Below are 21956 nucleotides of genomic sequence, written 5' to 3' on the forward strand. Positions count from 1 at the left end.
CACCTTTACCCACTAAGTCAACTTGCCAGTCTTTCGTACTTCTTATTTTGAGAATATGTTTACTTTATTTGCCCATTAATTAATTGCTTATTTGTTGTTTTGCATTTAATTTTTGAGAATCTTTATGCATTATGCATATTAATCCCTCATCAAAAGAACAGCTACAAAGCCCATTCTGCGAACTGTCTCTTTACTGTACTAGCTGTTGTATTTTCTGTGCAGAAATTTGATACAAATACTGTTTGTCAGTTCCTGTTGGTATTTCCTGAGCTACTGTTGTCAAGACAGTGTCTCATTTATCTCAGGCTAGCTTCACACTCCCTGTCTAGCGAAGGATGGCCTTGAACTAACACTGAGACTCATAGATGTGAGCGTCCACGCCAAGTCAATGTGGCGCTGGGGAAGGAGACCCTGAGTCAGTACAGGCACCCTACTGAGTTACAGTTTTTCCCTATGTTTTCAACTACAGGTTTCAAGCCTTACATTGAGTTAGTTTGTACAGGGTAAGACACAGATCTAGTTTCATTCTCCAATATATGGATATTTAGTTTTACGAGCCCTGTTATTATAGGCTGTCTTTTCTACAGTGTAATTTTGGAGCATTTGTTAGAAACCAGGGGCTGTACCTTAATGGGTTTATGTCTGGGACCTTTACTTATCAATTTATCCACATGCCTATTCCTGAGCTGTGAACATGCTGTTTTATTCATTATGGCTTTGTAGTGTAGTTAGAAACCAGATATTATAATTCTTCTAACATTACTCTTTGTTTAGGATTCCTTTAGTGATTCTATCTTTCGGGCTTGGATTGCATTCGACTTCTGTGGAGAATGTTAATGGAATGTTGCCGTAGGCTGAATTGAGTTCAGAGACTGCTTTCGACAATGAGATCGTTTTAACAATATTAATTTTTCCAACCATGAAAATGGAACATCTCTCTAGCGTTAGTTCTTTCTTAGTGTATATTTTTCATTATAAAAGTCTTTCACCTCCTTGGTTAGGTTTATTCCTAGGTATTACAGATTTAGGCTATTGTGAACAGAATTGTATTCCTAGTTCTTTTTTTAGAAAGTCTGTTATAGTGTATAGAAAAGCTACTGATTTTTATGATCTTGATACTTTGCTGAAATTGTTTATCAGATCTAAGTCCTTTTGAGTCTTTTAGTACAGGAGTGTATCAGCTGCAAACAGGGATAATTTGAACCCCCTTTCTTATTTACATCCCTTTAGATGCTCTTCCCTGCCTAATTGCTCTGGCTAAAAGTACAAACACTGTATTAAACAAAGTGGTGAAAGCTGACACAAGGTTTTATTCTTGACTTCGTGTGAATGGTTTCAGTTTTCTCTATGCAGTAGAAGGTTGACTATACATCTATCCTATTTATTTCTATATTTTTCTAAGCCTTCATGATGAAAGTATATTGAATTTTGTCAAAGTATTTTTTTTTAAATCTACTGAGATTATCATGCAATCCCCCATTCTGTCCATGTGCCATGTGCCATTTGTTGATTTGTACATGCTAAACAATCCTTACACCTCTGGAATGAGACCAACTCTGTAAGGATTATGATCTTTTTAGTGTGTTGTTTAATTTGGCTAATCAGGATTTTATTGAATATTTGTAACCTATGTTAATCAAGGATACTGGCTTATATCATCTTTTTAATTACACCCTTATCCAGTTTTGGTATAAAGAGTAATATTTGCTGCATATAATGAGTCTCCTAGCATTTTTTCCCTTTCTAGTTTATAAAATAACATGAAAAACATTGGTATCACTTGACTTCTAAGGGTCTGGCCCAGGGCTTCTCATTGATAGAGGACTTTACTCCTTCAGTCCCATTGTTAGATCCTGTCTATAGGGTTATATGTTATCTTGGTTTGATCTTAGAGGATCATATTTACCCAGAAATTTGTTCAATTCATCTAGATTTTTCAATTGATTGGAATATTATTTAGAATAATCCCCAAGAGACTTCTGGGTTTCAGTGGTATCTTTTCATTAAACTTTTATCTTATGTATATGGGAAGTTTGCCTGAATGCACGTCTATGCTCCACGTACAAGCCTGGTATCTATGGAGGCTAGAACAGGGCACATGATAGCTTAGGACTGGAGTTACAGACAGTTGTGAGGCACCATGCTGGAGCAGGGAATTGAACTCTGGCCCACCAGAAAACCAGCAAATGCTCTTAACCACTGAGCGATCGCTCCAGTTCACACTGTCTGTCTGTTTAACTCCTTTCCATCCTAATCTTATTAACTTGGGTCTTTGGTCTTTTGGTGACTTTGGCTAAGGGTTTGTCCTTGGTTTCTCTCTTACTGGTTCTTTTGTATTATTCTTTTAGTTTCCATTCCATTCGTTTCTAAGGTAAGTTTTATATTTTTTTTTCTTTACTGGTTTTGGTTTTGGCTTGTTTTCATTTTTTTCTAGGACCTCTAGATATATCAATAGGTTATTTATTTGAGATTGCTCAGATTTTTTTGTGAGTAGCCACTCATACCTATAAATTTCTTCTTAGAACTGTCTTCATTGTATCCTAAATATTCAGGTATACTATGCTTTTGTTTTCATTTAATTCTAGCAATTTTTTCATCTTCCCCTTGATTTCTTCAATGACTCATTCAACATTCAAAGTATATTGTTCAGTCTCCATTTATTCTTGTAGTTTCTGTAATTGCTATAGCTGTCAATTTCTAATTTCATTAAAATATTATCAAATCAGTAACTGATAATAGTAAGTTATTTCAACTTGTTTGCACTTGTTCAAACTTATTTATATTCTACAATTTAATCTATGTGGTGGAATTTCCATGAACTTCTAAGAAGAATGTGTACTCTGCATTCATTGGATTGAATATTTTGTAGATGTCTAGCAAGTCCTTTAGACCTATAGTGTAGGTCAGCTCTGATAGCACTGTTTTTCTCTCCCAGGAACCAATACACTGGTGAGAGTGGATACTGAAATTTTCTACTATTGTTGTATGAGAGTGTATCTTTTTTCTTTAGGTCCAGTTATGTTTATCTTATAAAATTTTGTACATAGATATGCACAATCATCACGTTCTCTTTAGTGAACTGTTCCCTTTGTCAATATGCAATGGCCTTATTTGCCTCTTCTGACTGATGCTGGCCTATCTATTTCTTATCATTTATTTGTATAGCAATTTCTGTTTGCTTTGAGTTTTCATTTGCTTGAAACATTATTTTCTATTCTTTTACTTTCAATCAATACATCGCATATCCCACAAGATGAGTTTCTTGCAGACAGTCAAGAGTTGGGTCTTATTTTTTAAATCTATTCAGCTACTTCTGGTCTTTTAATTGGACATAAATATTCAAAGTAAGCAGGTATGGTTTAAAAGTTTTAATAATCACCAAACAAAAACCAACCAAGCAAACAAACAGAAACAAAAACTCACAGGCTCTCTTTCTAGCATTGAAGCCAAGCATATATTATGGGAGACATAAAGCTTCTGTTTGTGCTAAGGAGCCCTTTCTGGAGGCCGAGCTCCACTTGTGTTTCCCTTCTTTGTTTTGGGGCATGCCGCTACAACCCACACGCAAGTGTCCTGGCTGGGGGAAGGTAGAGCTGCACCAGCGGCAGCTCCCTTTCGCTTGTTTTCTCTGCATGTATTCCTATGGATGCTCAGGGATGAGGTGTTTGTAAGGGGCTGCAACCATCTACATTAAAGGGGGACAGGGGTGGGTCGCACATGGCACCGTCAACTTTCTGACTGCTGTTCTGAAACTTAGTTATCATATATAATTACCTGCAATGGCTCCTTCTGAGCCTGCCCCAGCTTCCTTAATCAAGTTCCCAAACAGATGGCCCTAGAGGTCAAGGGAACTTTGGTCCCTTTTGTGTCACATTTGACTTCCCACTACAAGGCGCTCCCAAAGTACTTACTTCTCCCTTGGCCATACTAGACCTCTTGGCCATCACCCTCCCTGGATCAGTTTATAAGTTCCTGGAGATGGAGAAATTATAGGAACCTTTGACTCCCCAAGCAGTATGCTCAGATAGGACCTAACAGGCTTCTTCACACTGCAGGGAATGCTGTATCAAAAGGACTTCCCCCTGACCAGTATGCAAATTACATGTCCATGGTGAATCTCTCCCTTAAATGATTAGCCTGCACTTCTGGTTTTTGTTTCTGTTTTGTTTTTTTAGATGTATCTTATGTGTCTTTTGTCTGCTTGTCTATATGTGTACCATGTGTGTGCCTGATGCCTGCAGAGCCGGAAGAATATGTTAGATCTCCAGGAACCAGAGTTACAGGCAGCTGTGAACTACCACGTGGTGCTAGAAACCAAACCCGGCTCCCTGGCAAGAGCAGCAAGTGCACCCAACCACTGTGCCGTCTCTAGCCTTTAAGCCTTCATTTCCGGACAGTGAAGAGGCCAGTCAGTGCTAACTGTATCTTGTGAGTTTCTTTTATTTCTTTTACCTCTATCCCCACCCCCTATCACACTGCTGGTTCTGGGGCAGGCTGTTCTGCTCTCTGTTCCACTTCCCAAAGTCTCTTCACCACCTTCCCATCACCCCGTTCAATGGGTGGCTTCTCTTCTGCTGTAGTGACTCCTACCCACAAACCAGTGGCATTCGCTGTGTGCTTCTGATTCCCAGCGTGGAGCTTCCTAGCATTTTCGATAAACAAAATCATGGCATCTGCAAATCAGGCACTTGGACTTGCTCCCTTCTGTTCTGGGTGCCCTTTGCTTTCTTTCTTTTCCCTAGGAGCTCGGGCTTGGGCCCCAGCGCCATTTCAGCGGAAGTGGGCACCCTTGTCTTGTTCCCGGTTTTCCTCATTTGGTGTTACACATAAGTTCTTTATTGTGCTGCATGCACTCCTATATTATATTCAACTTAGTAAGAGGTTTTAAATCACAAAACTATGTTGATTTTTACTGAATGATCTTTCTGCATCTATCAAATGATTGTTATGTGATTATTTTAATATCATGCACCATATTCACAGAACTGTATGTGTTGGACAATTCTCATATCACTGAGATGAACACTTGATATGGTGGAAGGTCTTTGCAAAGTGCCGTTGCTTTCGCTCCTTATGATTCAGTTGGCTTTTCCATCTGCTGTCCTTGGGGACTTGGCCTGTGGCTTTCCTTTTATGCTGCACTCCACTTGTCTTGGGTATTAGGCAATGATTGACCTCAGAGAATAAGTCTGGAAGGTTTCCCCACCTTACATTTTGTTGAATTTTTGTGAAGAACTGATATTAATTTCTCTGTAATGGGTGATATAATTCAGCAACAAAGACATTGGATCCTGGGATTTGCTCTTTTATGGAAGACTTTTATTACTAATTTGATTTTGTTCTTGTCGTCGGGCTTTCTGAATATTTAATGATTCATTTTGGTAGTTTGTGTGGTCTGGGAATTTACCCATCTCTTGTCGCTCTGCTAACTTTTCTGTATCCAGCTGTTCACAATGGTCTCTGGTGAGCCACAGCTGTTCACAATGGTCTCTGGTGAGCCACAGCTGTTCACAATGGTCTCTGGTGAGCCCCAGCTGTTCACAATGGTCTCTGGTGAGCCCCAGCTGTTCACAATGGTCTCTGGTGAGCCACAGCTGTTCACAATGGTCTCTGGTGAGCCACAGCTGTTCACAATGGTCTCTGGTGAGCCACAGCTGTTCACAATGGTCTCTGGTGAGCCACAGCTGTTCACAATGGTCTCTGGTGAGCCACAGCTGTTCACAATGGTCTCTGGTGAGCCCCAGCTGTTCACAATGGTCTCTGGTGAGCCCCAGCTGTTCACAATGGTCTCTGGTGAGCCACAGCTGTTCACAATGGTCTCTGGTGAGCCCCAGCTGTTCACAATGGTCTCTGGTGAGCCCCAGCTGTTCACAATGGTCTCTGGTGAGCCCCAGCTGTTCACAATGGTCTCTGGTGAGCCCCAGCTGTTCACAATGGTCTCTGGTGAGCCCCAGCTGTTCACAATGGTCTCTGGTGAGCCCCAGCTGTTCACAATGGTCTCTGGTGAGCCCCTGTGTCTCTGCGGTGTCAACTGGAGTGTCCCCATTTTCATCTCACACTTCAAGTTTCCTCTTTTTCTTACTCCAGCTGGAGATATACCTATTTTTCTTACTCCAGCTAGAGATATACCTATTTTTCTTACTCCAGCTAGAGATATACCTATTTTTCTTACTCCAGCTAGAGATATACCTATTTTTCTTACTCCAGCTAGAGATATACCTATTTTTCTTACTCCAGCTAGAGATATACCTATTTTTCTTACTCCAGCTAGAGATATACCTATTTTTCTTACTCCAGCTAGAGATATACCTATTTTTCTTACTCCAGCTAGAGATATACCTATTTTTCTTACTCCAGCTAGAGATATACCTATTTTTCTTACTCCAGCTAGAGATATACCTATTTTTCTTACTCCAGCTAGAGATATACCTATTTTTCTTACTCCAGCTAGAGATATACCTATTTTTCTTACTCCAGCTAGAGATATACCTATTTTTCTTACTCCAGCTAGAGATATACCTATTTTTCTTACTCCAGCTAGAGATATACCTATTTTTCTTACTCCAGCTAGAGATATACCTATTTTTCTTACTCCAGCTAGAGATATACCTATTTTTCTTACTCCAGCTAGAGATATACCTATTTTTCTTACTCCAGCTAGAGATATACCTATTTTTCTTACTCCAGCTAGAGATATACCTATTTTTCTTACTCCAGCTAGAGATATACCTATTTTTCTTACTCCAGCTAGAGATATACCTATTTTTCTTACTCCAGCTAGAGATATACCTATTTTTCTTACTCCAGCTAGAGATATACCTATTTTTCTTACTCCAGCTAGAGATATACCTATTTTTCTTACTCCAGCTAGAGATATACCTATTTTTCTTACTCCAGCTAGAGATATACCTATTTTTCTTACTCCAGCTAGAGATATACCTATTTTTCTTACTCCAGCTAGAGATATACCTATTTTTCTTACTCCAGCTAGAGATATACCTATTTTTCTTACTCCAGCTAGAGATATACCTATTTTTCTTACTCCAGCTAGAGATATACCTATTTTACCTTTCAGAAGAATAACTCTTTCACTGATTTTTTCAATTTATGCTTTTCCAACTTATGCTCTGACGTCTACTATTTCTGTCCTTTCTTTTTTTTCATAGTTCCTTGAGATGCACCGTTAGGCTGTTTACTTCACACCTCCACTTTTGGGTGTGCTAAATACACTGTCTCTTTTGTTGTTGGTGTATCCTGTGAGTTTCGATCTATTGTTTTTCCATTTGATTTATCTATCAACTATTTTATTAGGAAAGCAGCGCTATAACATCATCTACCATTATTGTACCAGTGCCTCTCTCCTTTGGTCTTCTGATGTCTGTTTTCTGCATCACTATGCCCTGTGCTTGCTGAGTGCACACACGCTTACAATCACTACAGCATGTTGTGCTGACTTACTGCTGCCTGCTACCTTTGCCACGTCTACAGCTCTGTCTCGCAGTCTGCTTCCCCGACAGAACTCTAGTTGCTCCTGCCCTTTGGTTTCTAACATTTCCATCTATGCAGTCGTAACTTGTGTGGTCCTTGCTGGTGGGTGAAGAAAGCTCTTGCATATATTTGGATCGTATTCACGTGCATGCCTTTGTGCTTTAGTTCAGTGTGCCCTGGGCCTTTTCCTTGGAGAACTTGATTACTTACATTCCAGGCAACTTGACAGGAGAAACTTCTGCCATTTTTTTTTTTGCTGGATTTCTATGTTTTATAGATTCTGCACATCTTTCTTCCTCTGCCAGCTACTTCTTTCGCAGTTAAGTGATTTTTCTGTATCATTATACTTTAGTTCTCTCTTAATTCTATTTCGTATTTATTATAGGCTTTATTCTGTGGTTCCCATGGGGCTTACCGAACACATCTGCTACAGTTTGGGTCTGAAATGTTTTACATGGGCTTGTTTGATTGAACACTTATTTGGTCTCTGGGTAGTGCTGCTGTTCTAGGAGGCTACTGAGCCTTTATTTAGAAGGTAGGCCACATGGTGAAAGCAGGCTCCTGAAGAAGAGGGCTTGAAAGTTTTATCCCCTCTGGTTTTGGTCCAGCTCTGTGTACTGTCTATGGGTTGTCATAATCTGACCAGTCAGCAGCAAAGCACCTCAGCTGCTGTGCCTGCCCTGCTGTGACAGACTGCATTCCCTGAGCCAGACACCAAAATAAGCCTCTATCAACTTCTATCTTTTCAGATATCTACTGGAAGGAATAAGAAAAGTAACTCCCAAAGCTACAGAGAAACCCTGTCTCAAAAAAAGTAACTCACGAAATAAAGTTACAATAGGCTATTCTAAACAACTTTAACATTGATCAGAGAAAAACTAGCCTACATTTAAACTCTGTTGTCCCCCACATTGTCAACTTCTGATGTCTGTATTTACATCTCTTTGCTGCTAGTTATTGTAACTACCTGTGCTTTGTCTTTTAACATTTCCCACATGGAATATAAGAGGTTGATTTTATAACTGTGCTTTGCTTGGCTGGTTGGGTTTTTCAAGTGTGGGAGTATGTGAATTTTTGCTTTGACCTGTGAATTTTGCATATTCAGATATTTTTGTGTTACACATTAGTGTCCTTTTAATTTGAAGACTTCTCTTCAGCATTTTTGCAAGATATGACTTAGCCAATGTTAATGACCTCCCTCAGCGTTTACCTGCCCAGGAGAGTCATCTCTCTCCCTCACTTCTAAAGCACAGTTTTTCCAGGTATGGCATTCTTGTTTGGTAGTTCTCCTTTCAGCATTTTGACAGTATCAGCCTGTCTCTCCTTGCCTGCAGGATTCTATAATTGTATGGCATGACTTCTTCTCTACGCTGATCCTTTTCAGGATTTTTCTTTGTCATGATGTTTGGTAGTGTCTTTCTCTGTGACACAGGGAGCTCCTCTTTGCATTCTATTTGAGTACAGGTATGTGAACTTCCTTTGAATGTGGCTTTTCCCTCAGATTACGGGAAATTCCTCTCAATGCTTTAAAAAAATATTTATTTATTTTAGAGACAGAGTCTCATTATATATACCTAGCTGGCCTGAAACTTGATGTGTGGACCAGGCTGGCCTTGAACTCACAGAGATCTATTTGGCTATGCTTCCTGAGTGCTGAGATTAAAGGTGTGCAACACTGGTCCTCATCCTACATTTCTTTAAATAAGAATTTTGCTCTATTTCTCTATCTTCATCTTCTTTAATTTCTATTACAGATAGGTCTCTTGATGGTAGCCCACATTTCCTAAAACTTTCTCCATACTAATCTATCTATCTATCTATCTATCTATCTATCTATCTATCTATCTATCTATCTATCTCAAAATCTCTATCTCTGATATTAAACTGACCAATTTCAAATGTTTTGTCTTCAATCTCACTGTTACTCATTTTGAGCTGTTAAAGCTTCTATTGCATTTTACTTGACCCATTATATTCTTAATCCATTGTTTAGATTCTCTCTCTGCCTCTCTCCCACTCATTCCTGGTTGTCCCTTCTTTTCTTTCTTGATTGCTTTTGCAGAACTGTTTGTTTTGTTTGTGCACTATTTTCAAATTTCATTTAATTTTTCATCTATTTATTATTGAGTTCAGTGAATTCTTAAGAGGTATTATAAATTCTCTTTTCTGATATAGCATAGTTCTGATTTTCTTTTGTGTCCATTGTTGTGGTTTTACTGGAGTTGCGATGACATGCTCTCTTTGTTTTGTTGTTGTTGCTGCTGATGCTGCTGCTGTTTTGTGTTTTGAGACAGTGTTTCTCTATGTAGCACTGCCTGTCTTGAAAATCACTCTGTAGACCAGGCTTGCCTTGAACTTAGAGAGCTGACCGCTTCTGCCACTCAAGTGCTGGGATTAAAGGTGTGTGCCACCACTGACTTTCTGTAACTGGTGACCTACTGTCTCTGTAATCCCATGTTCTATCACTAGGCCTTCATATTTGCAGAAGCAGCTACCTTGGCTCCTTTGGACACTTTGGAAACTTCACAGTTTATATTATGTTGGTGGCCACCCCCACTGGAAAAGTCACTGACCAACAGAGTTTTTCAAGATCTTTAGATGGCTACATTGCTACCTTCTTACTGGCTTTATTCTGCTTTCTGACAAGACAATTGAATTGGTTGTGCTTTATAGTTAGGCTGAGCTGCTGGGTGGGCAACTGCTGCTAATCAGGCTAGGCACAAGATGCACTTCTGGCCATTATGGTAGTCTTGTTACTCCCTTGGTGAGTCTGAGGGTGGCTTTTGGAGTCATGGGGTGATGTGGCATGTCCTTCTGTATCTGTGTTGTTTTATTGGTTCATGAATAAAGCTGCTTCAGCATATGGCAGGGCAGAATAAAGCCAGGTGGAAAATCTGAACAGAGATATAGAGAGAGTAGGCAGAGTCAGAGAGATGCCATGTAGTTTCTGAAGGAGACAGATGCTAGAACCTTGCCCAGTAAGCCTCAGCCTTGTAGTGATAGATTAATAGAAATGGGTTAATTCAAGATTCAAGAGCTAGCTAGAAATATGCCTGAGTCATTGGCTGAACAGTTGTAATTAGTACAGTGTCTGTGTGATTATCTGGATCTCCGCCTATAGTGGAAAACACTGTTGAAAGTCCCGGGTGTGGTAGAACCAGCAACTGTAGACACTGCAATTCACAGCTTTGGTAGTGCTCCTCTCTTTGCAGCCTCAGAAGGAACTGTTTGAATGCCCAGTTCCTGGTTATCAATTAAACAGGGAAGGGCCTGGAGTGGTCTTGGTGGCCAGATGACACCGTTATGCTCACAGAATTCACGGGAGGGCTTTCCTGGCACTGGGCAGACTTGGAGTACAGACAGAGGCTGTGCTAGAGGCTGGCCTTCTAGGGAAGCAAGGCTGGAGGAATGCCCAGCTCCTCTAGGACGCACCCCAGCTTTGCCAGTAGGCGACATCATTACCTGGAGTAATGACAACCTTCCCTGTCGGCGGCCATAAGCTCCCCTGTGCTGCCATGGCCCAGCCCTTGCTCACGGATGCCGGGAGCCCTGAGGGTGGCACAGCTGTTCTTGCTGAAATGAAGTGCTATCTTCTCAGGTTTGTGACTACAGTCCTAGTAACAGGTGACAACACTCACATTCTAATCCCTTTCTTCCTTAGGAGAAGTAACCAAGACCAGAAGAGGTCACATTAGCCTGCGATTTGCAGGATGACTGGGACAGAGAAGAAAGCATGACAGAGAAATGGAAAAGGAGATGGGGTACACTTGACCCACAAGCGGATTTTATATCACATTCGTTAACAAACACAGATCTAACCCAGAACCCCATAAAATATGTGCAGTGTGTATATTTGTATATGTGTACGTATAGATGCATATGTATATGCATTACACCAACATGCACAGATACTGTATCATGGATGTGTACGTGTATAACTGTGTGTATGCTGCTGCGACAGCAAACAGAAAATCTTCAAACTATGTTCAACAAAAAGAAATGTAAACATGAGTTTAAGGATATAACTTTTTAAAGATAATATAAAATACACACTGTGCTAAGCAATGTAGGAGTTGTTGTCAGATGGAACAAGAAGGGAATTCAATAAGCTTATGTTTACATTATCGTAAAAGTGTGATTCTTTCACACAATCTAAGTCACTATGCTAAGCTTCTTATCCAGGCATTTACTATGCAGTAGACGCAGAACTTCCCAGCCAGGCAGTCGCTCTCCCAGGCCCCTTCTGCAAGGCTCTGGCAGAAATCTTGGCTGGGAGTGGGTCCAGCAGTCCTGCACATTCCCGGGCATGGGTCAGAGCCCACCTGGACAGTCCCCTTGTGCTCTGCCTATCTGCTGGCTACAGGAAACTGCAAAGCAACAGCGAATGAAGAAATCTGGACTATCTGGAGCAGAGGATGCAGCGTTTAAATAGGACACAGACAGAGGAGAGCAAACCCAAACAGAAAAAAAAAATATATTGACAAATATAAAAAATAGGAAGGAGTTCTCTGGGCAAACCATCTGGATATCTGGCATGGGACAATTCTGTATTCTGTCAATTATGTTTTACTTAAATGCTGATTGGCCAGTAGCCAGGCAGGAAGTATAGGTGGGACGACCAGACAGGAAGTAGAGGAGAATTCTGGAAAGGAGGAAGCCCATTCTTCCACAGTCCTGCCCAGAAACAGAAGAAGGAAGATGTGACCTGCCTCACTGAAAAAAGTACCAAGCCATGTGGCTAACATAGATAAGAATAATAGGTTAATATAAGTTATAAGAAGCCTGAGCCAACGGGCCAATCAGTTTATGATTAATGTAGACCTCTGTGTGATTTATTTGGGACTTAACTACTGTGGGAACTGGGCAGGACAAAAAACCCCGACAACAGATATCCAGTTAATAAACTATAACCTAGAATCAAATGTTAACAAACCCTGCCACAGACATAAAAGTATTCAGATCTAATCAGGTAACATGACAAACCTATGAAGTTTGGGACTTTATGAAACAACATACAAATAATTGTATAATATAATAACTACCGTTTGCACATAGTACATAAGCCAATTCTAAATTCTATAGCTGGGTAGAATACAAAACTTATTAATTTGGAGCCATGGGTGAAATCTGGCATACCATCTGCTTCATCAGAAAAGGCTTAGCTGGAATGAATCACGTTCACTCATGGCTGACTGTGGCAGTGCCCATGCTGTTCCATCAGAGCTGAGGACTCATTACAGAGGCTAGTAAGGCTCCAAGGCCTACAACACTTACTACAGTCTGAGTGTCCTTCATCTGAAATTGCTGGGTGTTCAGATCAGGGGAGCTCAATCTGCATGCATCCTCTCACAGAGAAAAGCCAACACCCCCACTCCCAACAGCCACTGATCTTAAATGTGAGGCCCTGCTGCTAAATGGCATGGCTTAGAAGGCAGAAAGACCTCACCTGCCGAATGATGCAGGTCTTTGTTAGCAACTAACAGAGAAATAATGGAGCTGCACCAAGGTGCCCGTGAGCAGCGCTGAGCAGCGGAGCCTGCCACCGTGCTCCTCCCTACCTGCTTTGCCGCCTTTGCAGATGGACTGACATTGACGTCAGGGACCTTTCCCCTGACTTGGCCACTTTTCAGCTTTTCCTTCGCAGGCTGCTTCATCTTCTCAGCTGTCGTGATGTCTTCATCACTTTCAGGGTTATTTTTCCATTCTTTCATCATTTCTAATACATTGGTTGGTCTCACTGAAGAAAATGTATTGCCCTAATATTAAAAACAAATGTTTATGTTATAAACAGTCCAGATAATAGAAATTTCTTAAACCTTTACAAATATGTTCTCCCCAAATCAGTGATATATGGAAAAATTATAAAGCTAAGTAAGAAGCAAAACTTGCAGTGTCTGTTGGAGCACACTCCCTGCCCCACAGTGGCTCACGAATATAAGCATCACTTATAATGTAAATGAGGGTAGAGGAAACCACTCTTGAGCCATCAAGCAGTAAATGTAGCCCACTTGTGTCAAGGACACAACATGACAATGCTGTGTCAGCCAAGACCCCGGTAGCACTGCTCTTAAGAAGCTGGTAAGATACTACCCAAAAGTTAGTGGGGGCAATGCTAAAGGTGAGTCTACAGAACACCGAATGTCTACAAAAGCATCCACACTCGGTTAGTAGGGTAAGCACTGTGTCTAAGAATATAGATCATCAATTTGAAAGCTCTTGCCTGGCCATTTGGCTACAACTCGCTCAGTGTGCTGTTCCTATCTCCCCAATACTCCATCGAATGTGCCAAGACACACAGATGTAAGCTGAAATGGCGCCTGCTTGACTTAATGCTTTTTTATTCTAATTCAAACTGTTAGAGAACATTTGGAGAGGATGTTTGGATTACCTTTAGGTTAGAAACAGACCACAGGTATGTAGCAATTCTAAGTAGTCTTTGTATGTAGGTAGATTTAAGTGTTATACTGGAATGACACATAAAACCATGAGACGGGGAACATTAAGGGCAGTCATCTAAATATACTGTGGAGGATTTATTGAGTTTAATATAGTCATGGTTAAAAATAGACCAGCATCAAGAATAGAATGGCAATAACAAGAGATCATTAGGAGACTGAGTCCGGAGCTCTCTGTTCTGCCTCCTAGGAGGTCAGACCCTTACCTTTTTCCTAGCATCTGCGTACTCTACACTGGCTGTGCTCAGGTCTCCTCTGCCCCAATTTATCTTCCCTTTCTGACAACCATGGACTACACCATCTTCAAGGCCAATTTAAAAGTCATCTCTATTAGGCGCCATTAGAGCTGGAGCACACACTGGGCCGAGGCAGCAGCCAAGGGAGACTAGAGCCATCTGAAATCCTGATCGCCTCGGAGCGCATTGGATTGAGTTCTGACCTCCAGGGCTTGCAACTTCTTAGATTCATCCTGACTTCTGTCAGAATCCACAGTTCCCAGGATCCTACACTTTGGATATGCACATCTTGGGCTCAATTTAATATCTCATTAGCAAAGATACAAGCCGACATAACTGTCTGTAATCTCAGTCTTGTCCAAATAAATATCCCCAGGTTAACTCTTTGGATACTGTGGATTTCACCCCTCTACTCTCTCTGAACCGGATTGTGACTTTGTCAAAATAAATATATCACTTTTAGGTGACACATTTTGGGAGATACTACATAATTCATCACACTCCCCACTCCAACCAGGTACCCACAAAGATCTGGAGCCTCTGTTAGCTCTGACTAAGAACAAAGCAACTCCTAGTCCTGCCAGGCAATTTGCAATGGAAGATACTAAGAGCTGGGACTTGGAAGTCATTCTTTATCATAGGACATGCAGCCTATCCTGACAGGGAGAACAAAGTGAATGCCTGTACCCTGTAATCACCTCACAGATGCCTTAGCTAGACGAGCCCGTCTGCACATGACCATGCCCAAACAGACAGTAGCCACGGTGGAGCTCACACGCGAGCTGCATAGTATGACAGCAGCTTACTATACCAATCTGTGCTGTGCAAAGTCCTGATGAGCAAATATTTAGTTATCACGGTTTGACTAACAGCGTCAGTCTCTCAAGAGCACAGCTCAGACTTCACACACCACGGTATATGAAATGTCATTATATAAATTGCAAACCTCACTGCTGGCTTTGCAGCCCACACCAAACAGGTGCCCATCACAATCCATGATCAACTGGCTCACTTCTTTCAAAGCATATCTGTCCCTGGGTACTAGGTATCTGCTGGCCAGTTCATCCACCTGTCTCCTTGTCTCCAGGGAATTAGTCAACAAAGATGAAAGTGTAGCAAAGCAAAGAAAATATTGATACTAAGAGTAAAATTTGAATCAAACAGAGGTAGAATAGCAAAAGAAACAGTTTGTGATCGAACCCTGACACTCCCTCCTCTGCAGCCAAAGGAAGTAGAAGACACAAATTTGACAAGTACCAGAAAGGAATGAAACACTGCTGAGGAAGAATACCCGCAGAGAACTCCCAGAGAAGTCTCTGACATAGAAAGCACAAGATGGCAATGCTGGACACAGATAAAATGCAGCAAACAGCGGGAGAGTTTGCTGGACTCAACACTGATCCTCACTCCATAAGGTCACTGCTAGGGTAAGAAGGCCGGACTGCACAAACCAGTCTTACCAACACCACCACCAACCTCGCCATCATGAATGCTTACAAACAATACCACTAACCTTGCCTTTGTGAATGTTTTACAAGACCACCAGCAACCTCACCATCTTCACAGCTCTAAACTTCTATAATGTATGATATGTACATTGCCCTGAATTTATTTCACCTTTATGTACATCTACAATGAGCAGAGTTTTTATATTTAGGGTTTTAACAGAGATGTTTGGACATAGATTTTTTTCCCCAATTAGTTAAGATCGTTTTGCAGAGTTTCACCCTGTGCTGTCGTTTTACATCCCTGTGTTATCGCGTAGAGTAAGGATCACCTACATTCTCTTAAATCCATATCTCCAGGGAGCTTTCAAGTGTCCGGGATCGCCTATAAGCCTACCCAAGAGCTCAATGGCTAACACTATATGGTGAGAGCATCTTTGTACTCAACGAAATTGCCCTATTTCTCAATCCGAAGAGATTGTAAGGAAAGGAAAGGGATCTAAAATAGAATCATCATCACAAACACTCCACCACTTAGAAAGTTAACTCCTTGCCTCCAGTACTCACTTGTGCTAGCAAGCTTGGACACTTGGACCCTGGGAAGTGAAGTCCATGCTGTCTGTGTCTATAACCCATTCACGGGCTATCACTTCAGGCTTGTTAGCAGTTGAAGGAGAAATTGTATCAGATACATAGACTAACCAGTAAGTGATGGTTGATAGCTATGGGTGTTCCAGTCTAACAAACTATAAACAAACTAACCAGCTGAAGAAACCAATGAAATGGACTAGAACTGCCAGCAGGCACTGGATTGTATGTCACCCCAGCGCGGCAGTGCTAGCTGAGGAAGTCTCTTTGCTGGCTGAATCCAGGTCAGACATTGAACTCTTCACTTCCGAGACAGTAGTGACCATTTGCTAACTGGAGACTGCCCCAAGTAGAGACCTTTTGGGTTGGAGTATTTCCACTGCACAGCCAACAGGCTAATATGTTTTAGTATGGAAAAACTAGGCAGGGGTGTGTACTCACAGAGAAGCAATGATCATTTGGTCATTGCTAAGGCTTTGATTCTTTGCCTTAGTGGCTAGCCCCACAAATGGAGACTAAGTGGTATTCCCTCATCTAATGAAGTCTGACTTTCAAAGAGTACCTGTCATTATTCTGTAAATAGTGCATGTTTAAAAGGACTCTTCATGAACTAGACATGTAAGCTGCAGTAAAATGTGAGAAAATAAAATCGGCAAAGCTGGAGAACATTCTGGAACTTAGGCTTCTCATCAGTTCCTACTTCTGAAAACATTTCCATTGGTGATGTTACTAGGAATAAATTTTTCAACAAAAAATGAAACACTTTATTAAAAGCATATAAAAGGATACTTAACTTTACAAAATTAACAAAGCCCAGTCCAAAAACTGAGGTATTCATTTTTATATAACAGTTTGAATAAATTAAAATGTGATAACCTGTGTTCATGAGGGTGTAATCAAATTCTATTTTTTCTTTAAAGATTTACTTTTAGGTGTGTGTGTGTGTATGTGTACGTGTGCATGCAGGTTTCTAGAGTTCAACAGAGTCTAGAAGAGGGCACTGGAGTTACGGGAGCCAGGAGTACAGGCGCTGTGAGTTGCTCAATGTGGGTGCTGAATGAGCATTCTTAACTGCTGAGTCCTTACTCCAGACCCAAAGAGCCATATTTACTTTCTTCTTATAGCACGCAAATTATTGATAACCTATCAAAATGTGTAGCATGTAGTCTCTCTGACCAGTGATCCCATCATTCAGAACTTATTCTATACATATGCTAACATAGCATAATGCGCAAAACTATATTTATGAGAACATTTACTGAGGCACTGATTTTAACAGGAAAGAAATGAAACAATTTACATATTTCATGCTATAGGGGGAAATTTGCAAAATTATAGAACATCCATAGTTTAAGATACAACATTGTACATTCTTAGGAGAATCTTTCCAATATATATTAAGGGGAAAAGAGCAGTTTACAGACTATGAACCTATTTGTATAGTGTGAGAGGAAAGAGAGTAACATGTTAATTTTCCTGCTTTGTTCACCATTTAAACCATTTACCACGGGCAATGCTGATGTGGGATCCCCTCTGTATGCTGTGAATACCATTGGTTAATAATGACACTGGCTTTGCCTGATAGGGTAGAACAGAGCTAGGTAGGGAAAACTAAATTGAATGCTGGGAGAAAGAAGGGTGGAGTCAGAGGGAAGCCATGTAGCCCCACCAGAGATACATACCAAAACTTTGCTAGTAAGTCACTGCTACATGGTGATACACAGATTAATGGAGATGGGTTAAATTAATATGTAAGGGTTAGCCAATAAGAAGCTAGAGCTAATGGGCCAAGCAGTGATTTAATTAATATGGTTTCTATGTGGTTACTTTGGGACTGAGCAGCCAGGAACAAACAAGCAACTTCTTACTACACGATGCCATGGACTTAATAGAACTAATTAGCAATGTAAGCAGCAGGAAAAAGCATGTGCAAACTGTAGAGAGCCACACAAGCACTGAATGATCAGTCACCATGATGGCCTGGATGGCAACAGCAGCCACTAAGGTAGGCTTCAGTTTTCTGCTTCATGTTGAACACAGTTGGTCCCTTGATTTCTCACAAGTATAGCAGCAAACGAGTGGATGAGGCTAGTGTTGGTACTCCTAGCCTTCAGGAGGTGGTGCACCTCCAACTGCAGCCCAGAGTTTCCAGTCAGAGGTAAAGCTGAGCCTTTACACCAACACTCTTCAGACTGGGGCATCACACACCTGGCTGTAAGGAGGCTTGCTGAGGAACAGGTGGACAGCCATGGCTTGCGGAATCAGTTTGGGGACCCTCAATCTGCCTGAGCAAGGATTTCTCCTAATCCTCTCCATGATTTCCCTAAATCAGCTTCTTCCACTTCACAAGAAAAGGAAGGCATAGCTCATGCCATCTTCAATATTACTTATATATGTGTGTATATATAATCTATGTAGTAGATTATAGACAATTCAAATTGTCTGTGTTGGTGTTCAGGAAGCAAATTAACCTAATGACTTGGGGGGAAATCTTTCAAAAGTGAGATGTTTTTATGTCTTTGCTTCCAACAAAAAAGAAATGAAGAAAGAACTATTTAAATTCTTAGAAGGTAGAGCATTTAAATCATTTTTGTGATTTATTTTATTATCTGGTTCTAAATACTTCTTCCTGGGCTTTGGGTACACTGGAACTGCATTTATATCCTTGTTGTCCAAAAATGCATTTCATTATTAATCCATCCAAAGAATTTCTTTCATTTATCTGCTCAGTTATAATGTAGTGCACTTCTATACAAGTAGAAAATGAATACTAAACTGCACCATCCACTTTGTTCCTTCCACCCTGGCTTCCTGAGGGGACTGCCATTTCCTCCATGTCTTGTTTAGAATTTAATGATACCTGTGTGTATTCAAAGTAGAATGTTTCTTTAGCTGTTTTAACTTGATAAAATGAGGATCAGACCTTAGAATTTTTTTCTCTTTCAAAATGACATCGGCTACTCTGTCATGAGGAATCATGAATCTTGATTCCTATATTACAACACGTGTGAAAAGTACCTCAGGGTGTGGCAAGGATCTAGATGTGAGGCTAAAACTACAAAGGCTTCTGGGGAAACACAGAAGGTTGTCTTCATGGCCGGTGTGGGGGGGAACACAGAAGGTTGTCTTCATGGCCGGTGGGGGGGGGACACAGAAGGTTGTCTTCATGGCCGTGGGGGGGGGGAAACACAGAAGGTTGTCTTCATGGCCGGGGGGGGGGGACACAGAAGGTTGTCTTCATGGCCGGTGGAGGAGGGGGAAACACAGAAGGTTGTCTTCATGGCCGGGGGGGGAGGGGGGGGACACAGAAGGTTGTCTTCATGGCCGGTGGGGGAGGGGGAAACACAGAAGGTTGTCTTCATGGCCGGGGGGGGGGGGGGAAACACAGAAGGTTGTCTTCATGGCCGGGGGGGGGGCACAGAAGGTTGTCTTCATGGCCAGGGGGGGGGACACAGAAGGTTGTCTTCATGGCCGGGGGGGGGGGGGGAACACAGAAGGTTGTCTTCATGGCCGGGGGGGAGGACACAGAAGGTTGTCTTCATGGCCGTGGGGGGGGGGAGAACACAGAAGGTTGTCTTCATGGCCGGTGGGGGGGGGGACACAGAAGGTTGTCTTCATGGCCGGTGGGGGGGGGACACAGAAGGTTGTCTTCATGGCCGTGGGGGGGGGACACAGAAGGTTGTCTTCATGGCCGGTGGGGGGACACACAGAAGGTTGTCTTCATGGCCGGTGGGGGGGGGACACAGAAGGTTGTCTTCATGGCCGGTGGGGGGGGGACACAGAAGGTTGTCTTCATGGATGGGGGGGGGGGTGACACAGAAGGTTGTCTTCATGGCCGGTGTGTGTGGGGGGAACACAGAAGGTTGTCTTCATGGCCTTGGCGGGGGGGACACAGAAGGTTGTCTTCATGGCCGGGGGGGCTAAAACGTTTCTGTGCAGGGCGCCAAGTCTATTGAGTATTCAAAAAATGGTACATGGAATTTTTACCAAAGTTATAATTATTCACCAAAGACAGTACTAGGAAGTGGAAAAGATACATAACAGAGGGAAAATTATACACACATATATGCATTCGCGTGTGTGCTTATATACAGATGACAAAGGGTTAGTATTCAGAATACATGGAGAACTACAAATCTTTAAGAAAAATACTTTTCATTAAAAATTTATTTTATTTTATGTACATAACTTCTTGCCTGCTTGTATGTATGTGCGCCACGTGCATGTGATGTCCCAGGAAACCAGAAGAAGGTGTCAGAGCCCTGGAACTAGAGTTACGAAAGGTTGTGAGCCACCATGTGGACACATGCACACGGCACACAAACATACACAGGAAAATGCTTATACACATTAATTAAATAAATAAATTTATTTCTTAACAGTTTATCTATTTTGTTATCCTTTACAAGACTTCCTTGCCAGTCTCTGCTCTGCCTTTGCATCCTTGGCTCATTTCCACACCGAGTCTCACTTTTTCAATTGTTTTATATTGGTTTACTCTGTTAGGGTTTCCTGAAATTTTAAGGTCAGGAAATCAGAATGCATTACCTACACACATGTATGAAATAGTCAAAGAAAAATTTAGTAAAACATTAAAACAAGTGTGTTTCTAATAAATAGATTTTTAAAAATTTCAACTTGATGATATACCTTTAAATGGGCATTTAAATCAATTTGTTTATAATTATTTTTAAATTAGGAGATGTTTCTACCATCTGAGTTTGTTATTTCAATTGTCCCTCCATGTACCTCCTTTTACTCTTTCAGTATTTAAACCCCATTATCTATGTCGTCTCCTTTTCTATCTTTTCAAGAGTCCATGATTTCACTCCCTCCGCAGGGTCCCTAATATTGAGATAATATTCATATTATCTGAACTTTTAATTCTGGATTATTATGAACATTTTTCTCCTTTGGTATTGTTTATTATTTTGCTTAGGACACCAATAACCCTTGCTCCAGGTATGTAAAGATACCTATGTATATAGCTCTCTTTAACACTTCCATCAAGTGTGCTAAGTGTGGGCCTAGTGCTGGACTCTCTGAGGTCTTGTTTATTTAAAAATACTTTCACATTTATTTTCATGTCAGTGATCATTTGGATGGATGTAAAATGTTAGGTCTAAAGTTATTTTTCCTTATTATCCCAGTTATCCTCAAATTGCGTACGACTGCTGAGCGGCAGGATGTGATTCCTCCTCACAAATCTGCCTGTGTCTTTACTAGATGTGGAGAACTCACAGACAGACAATACCAGACTGGCCCACAGGTCCCCTTCAGTTTTGAGTGATTATCAGTGACTGAATACTGACTAAATCTTGTGTCCTGGTTTATGAGCCTCTTTCTGACATAATTTTATTGAAAGTTTCATTAATTAGGGATGCAACAACATATTCAATACATGCATGCATATGTATGGATAGGATAACTTGGAATTCAAGAGAACCATGTAGCAGAATGGCAGAAGGGATTCTAAAATGTTTAGGACGAAAATATATAGGAGTTAGGTGCCATAACATGTCCGTCCTCTTATGGGTGTGGCTATCAAGGCTAAAGGTCAAAAGCTAGTGTCTAAAACTTGAATAACAACGTATAAATTAATGGACAAGGGCCCTGCTGGCACAGCGGGAGAGACTTTCCTGGAGCTGGCCCTGAACCTTGGTCACTAGTGCCTCTGCAGACTGTCACAGAACAAAGTACGTACTTCGGCTCATGGGGAATGGCTTGTGGAAGAGATTGTGTTG

General features: G+C 41.3%; 1 protein-coding gene across 1 annotated transcript in view; it reads right to left on the reverse strand.

The window, feature by feature from the left end:
* Stk33 (serine/threonine kinase 33) overlaps positions 1–21956 on the reverse strand; it is a 168379-nt gene that overhangs the window by 21898 nt on the left and 124525 nt on the right. Inside the window, exon 12 of the mRNA XM_075974823.1 lies at positions 13047–13244. Within this exon, the coding sequence (XP_075830938.1) occupies positions 13047–13244 (198 nt within the window). The remainder of the gene's footprint in view (positions 1–13046; positions 13245–21956) is intronic.

The sequence above is a fragment of the Microtus pennsylvanicus genome, chromosome 5 (assembly GCF_037038515.1).
Source record: "Microtus pennsylvanicus isolate mMicPen1 chromosome 5, mMicPen1.hap1, whole genome shotgun sequence".
In the NCBI taxonomy this organism is placed as follows: domain Eukaryota; kingdom Metazoa; phylum Chordata; class Mammalia; order Rodentia; family Cricetidae; genus Microtus; species Microtus pennsylvanicus.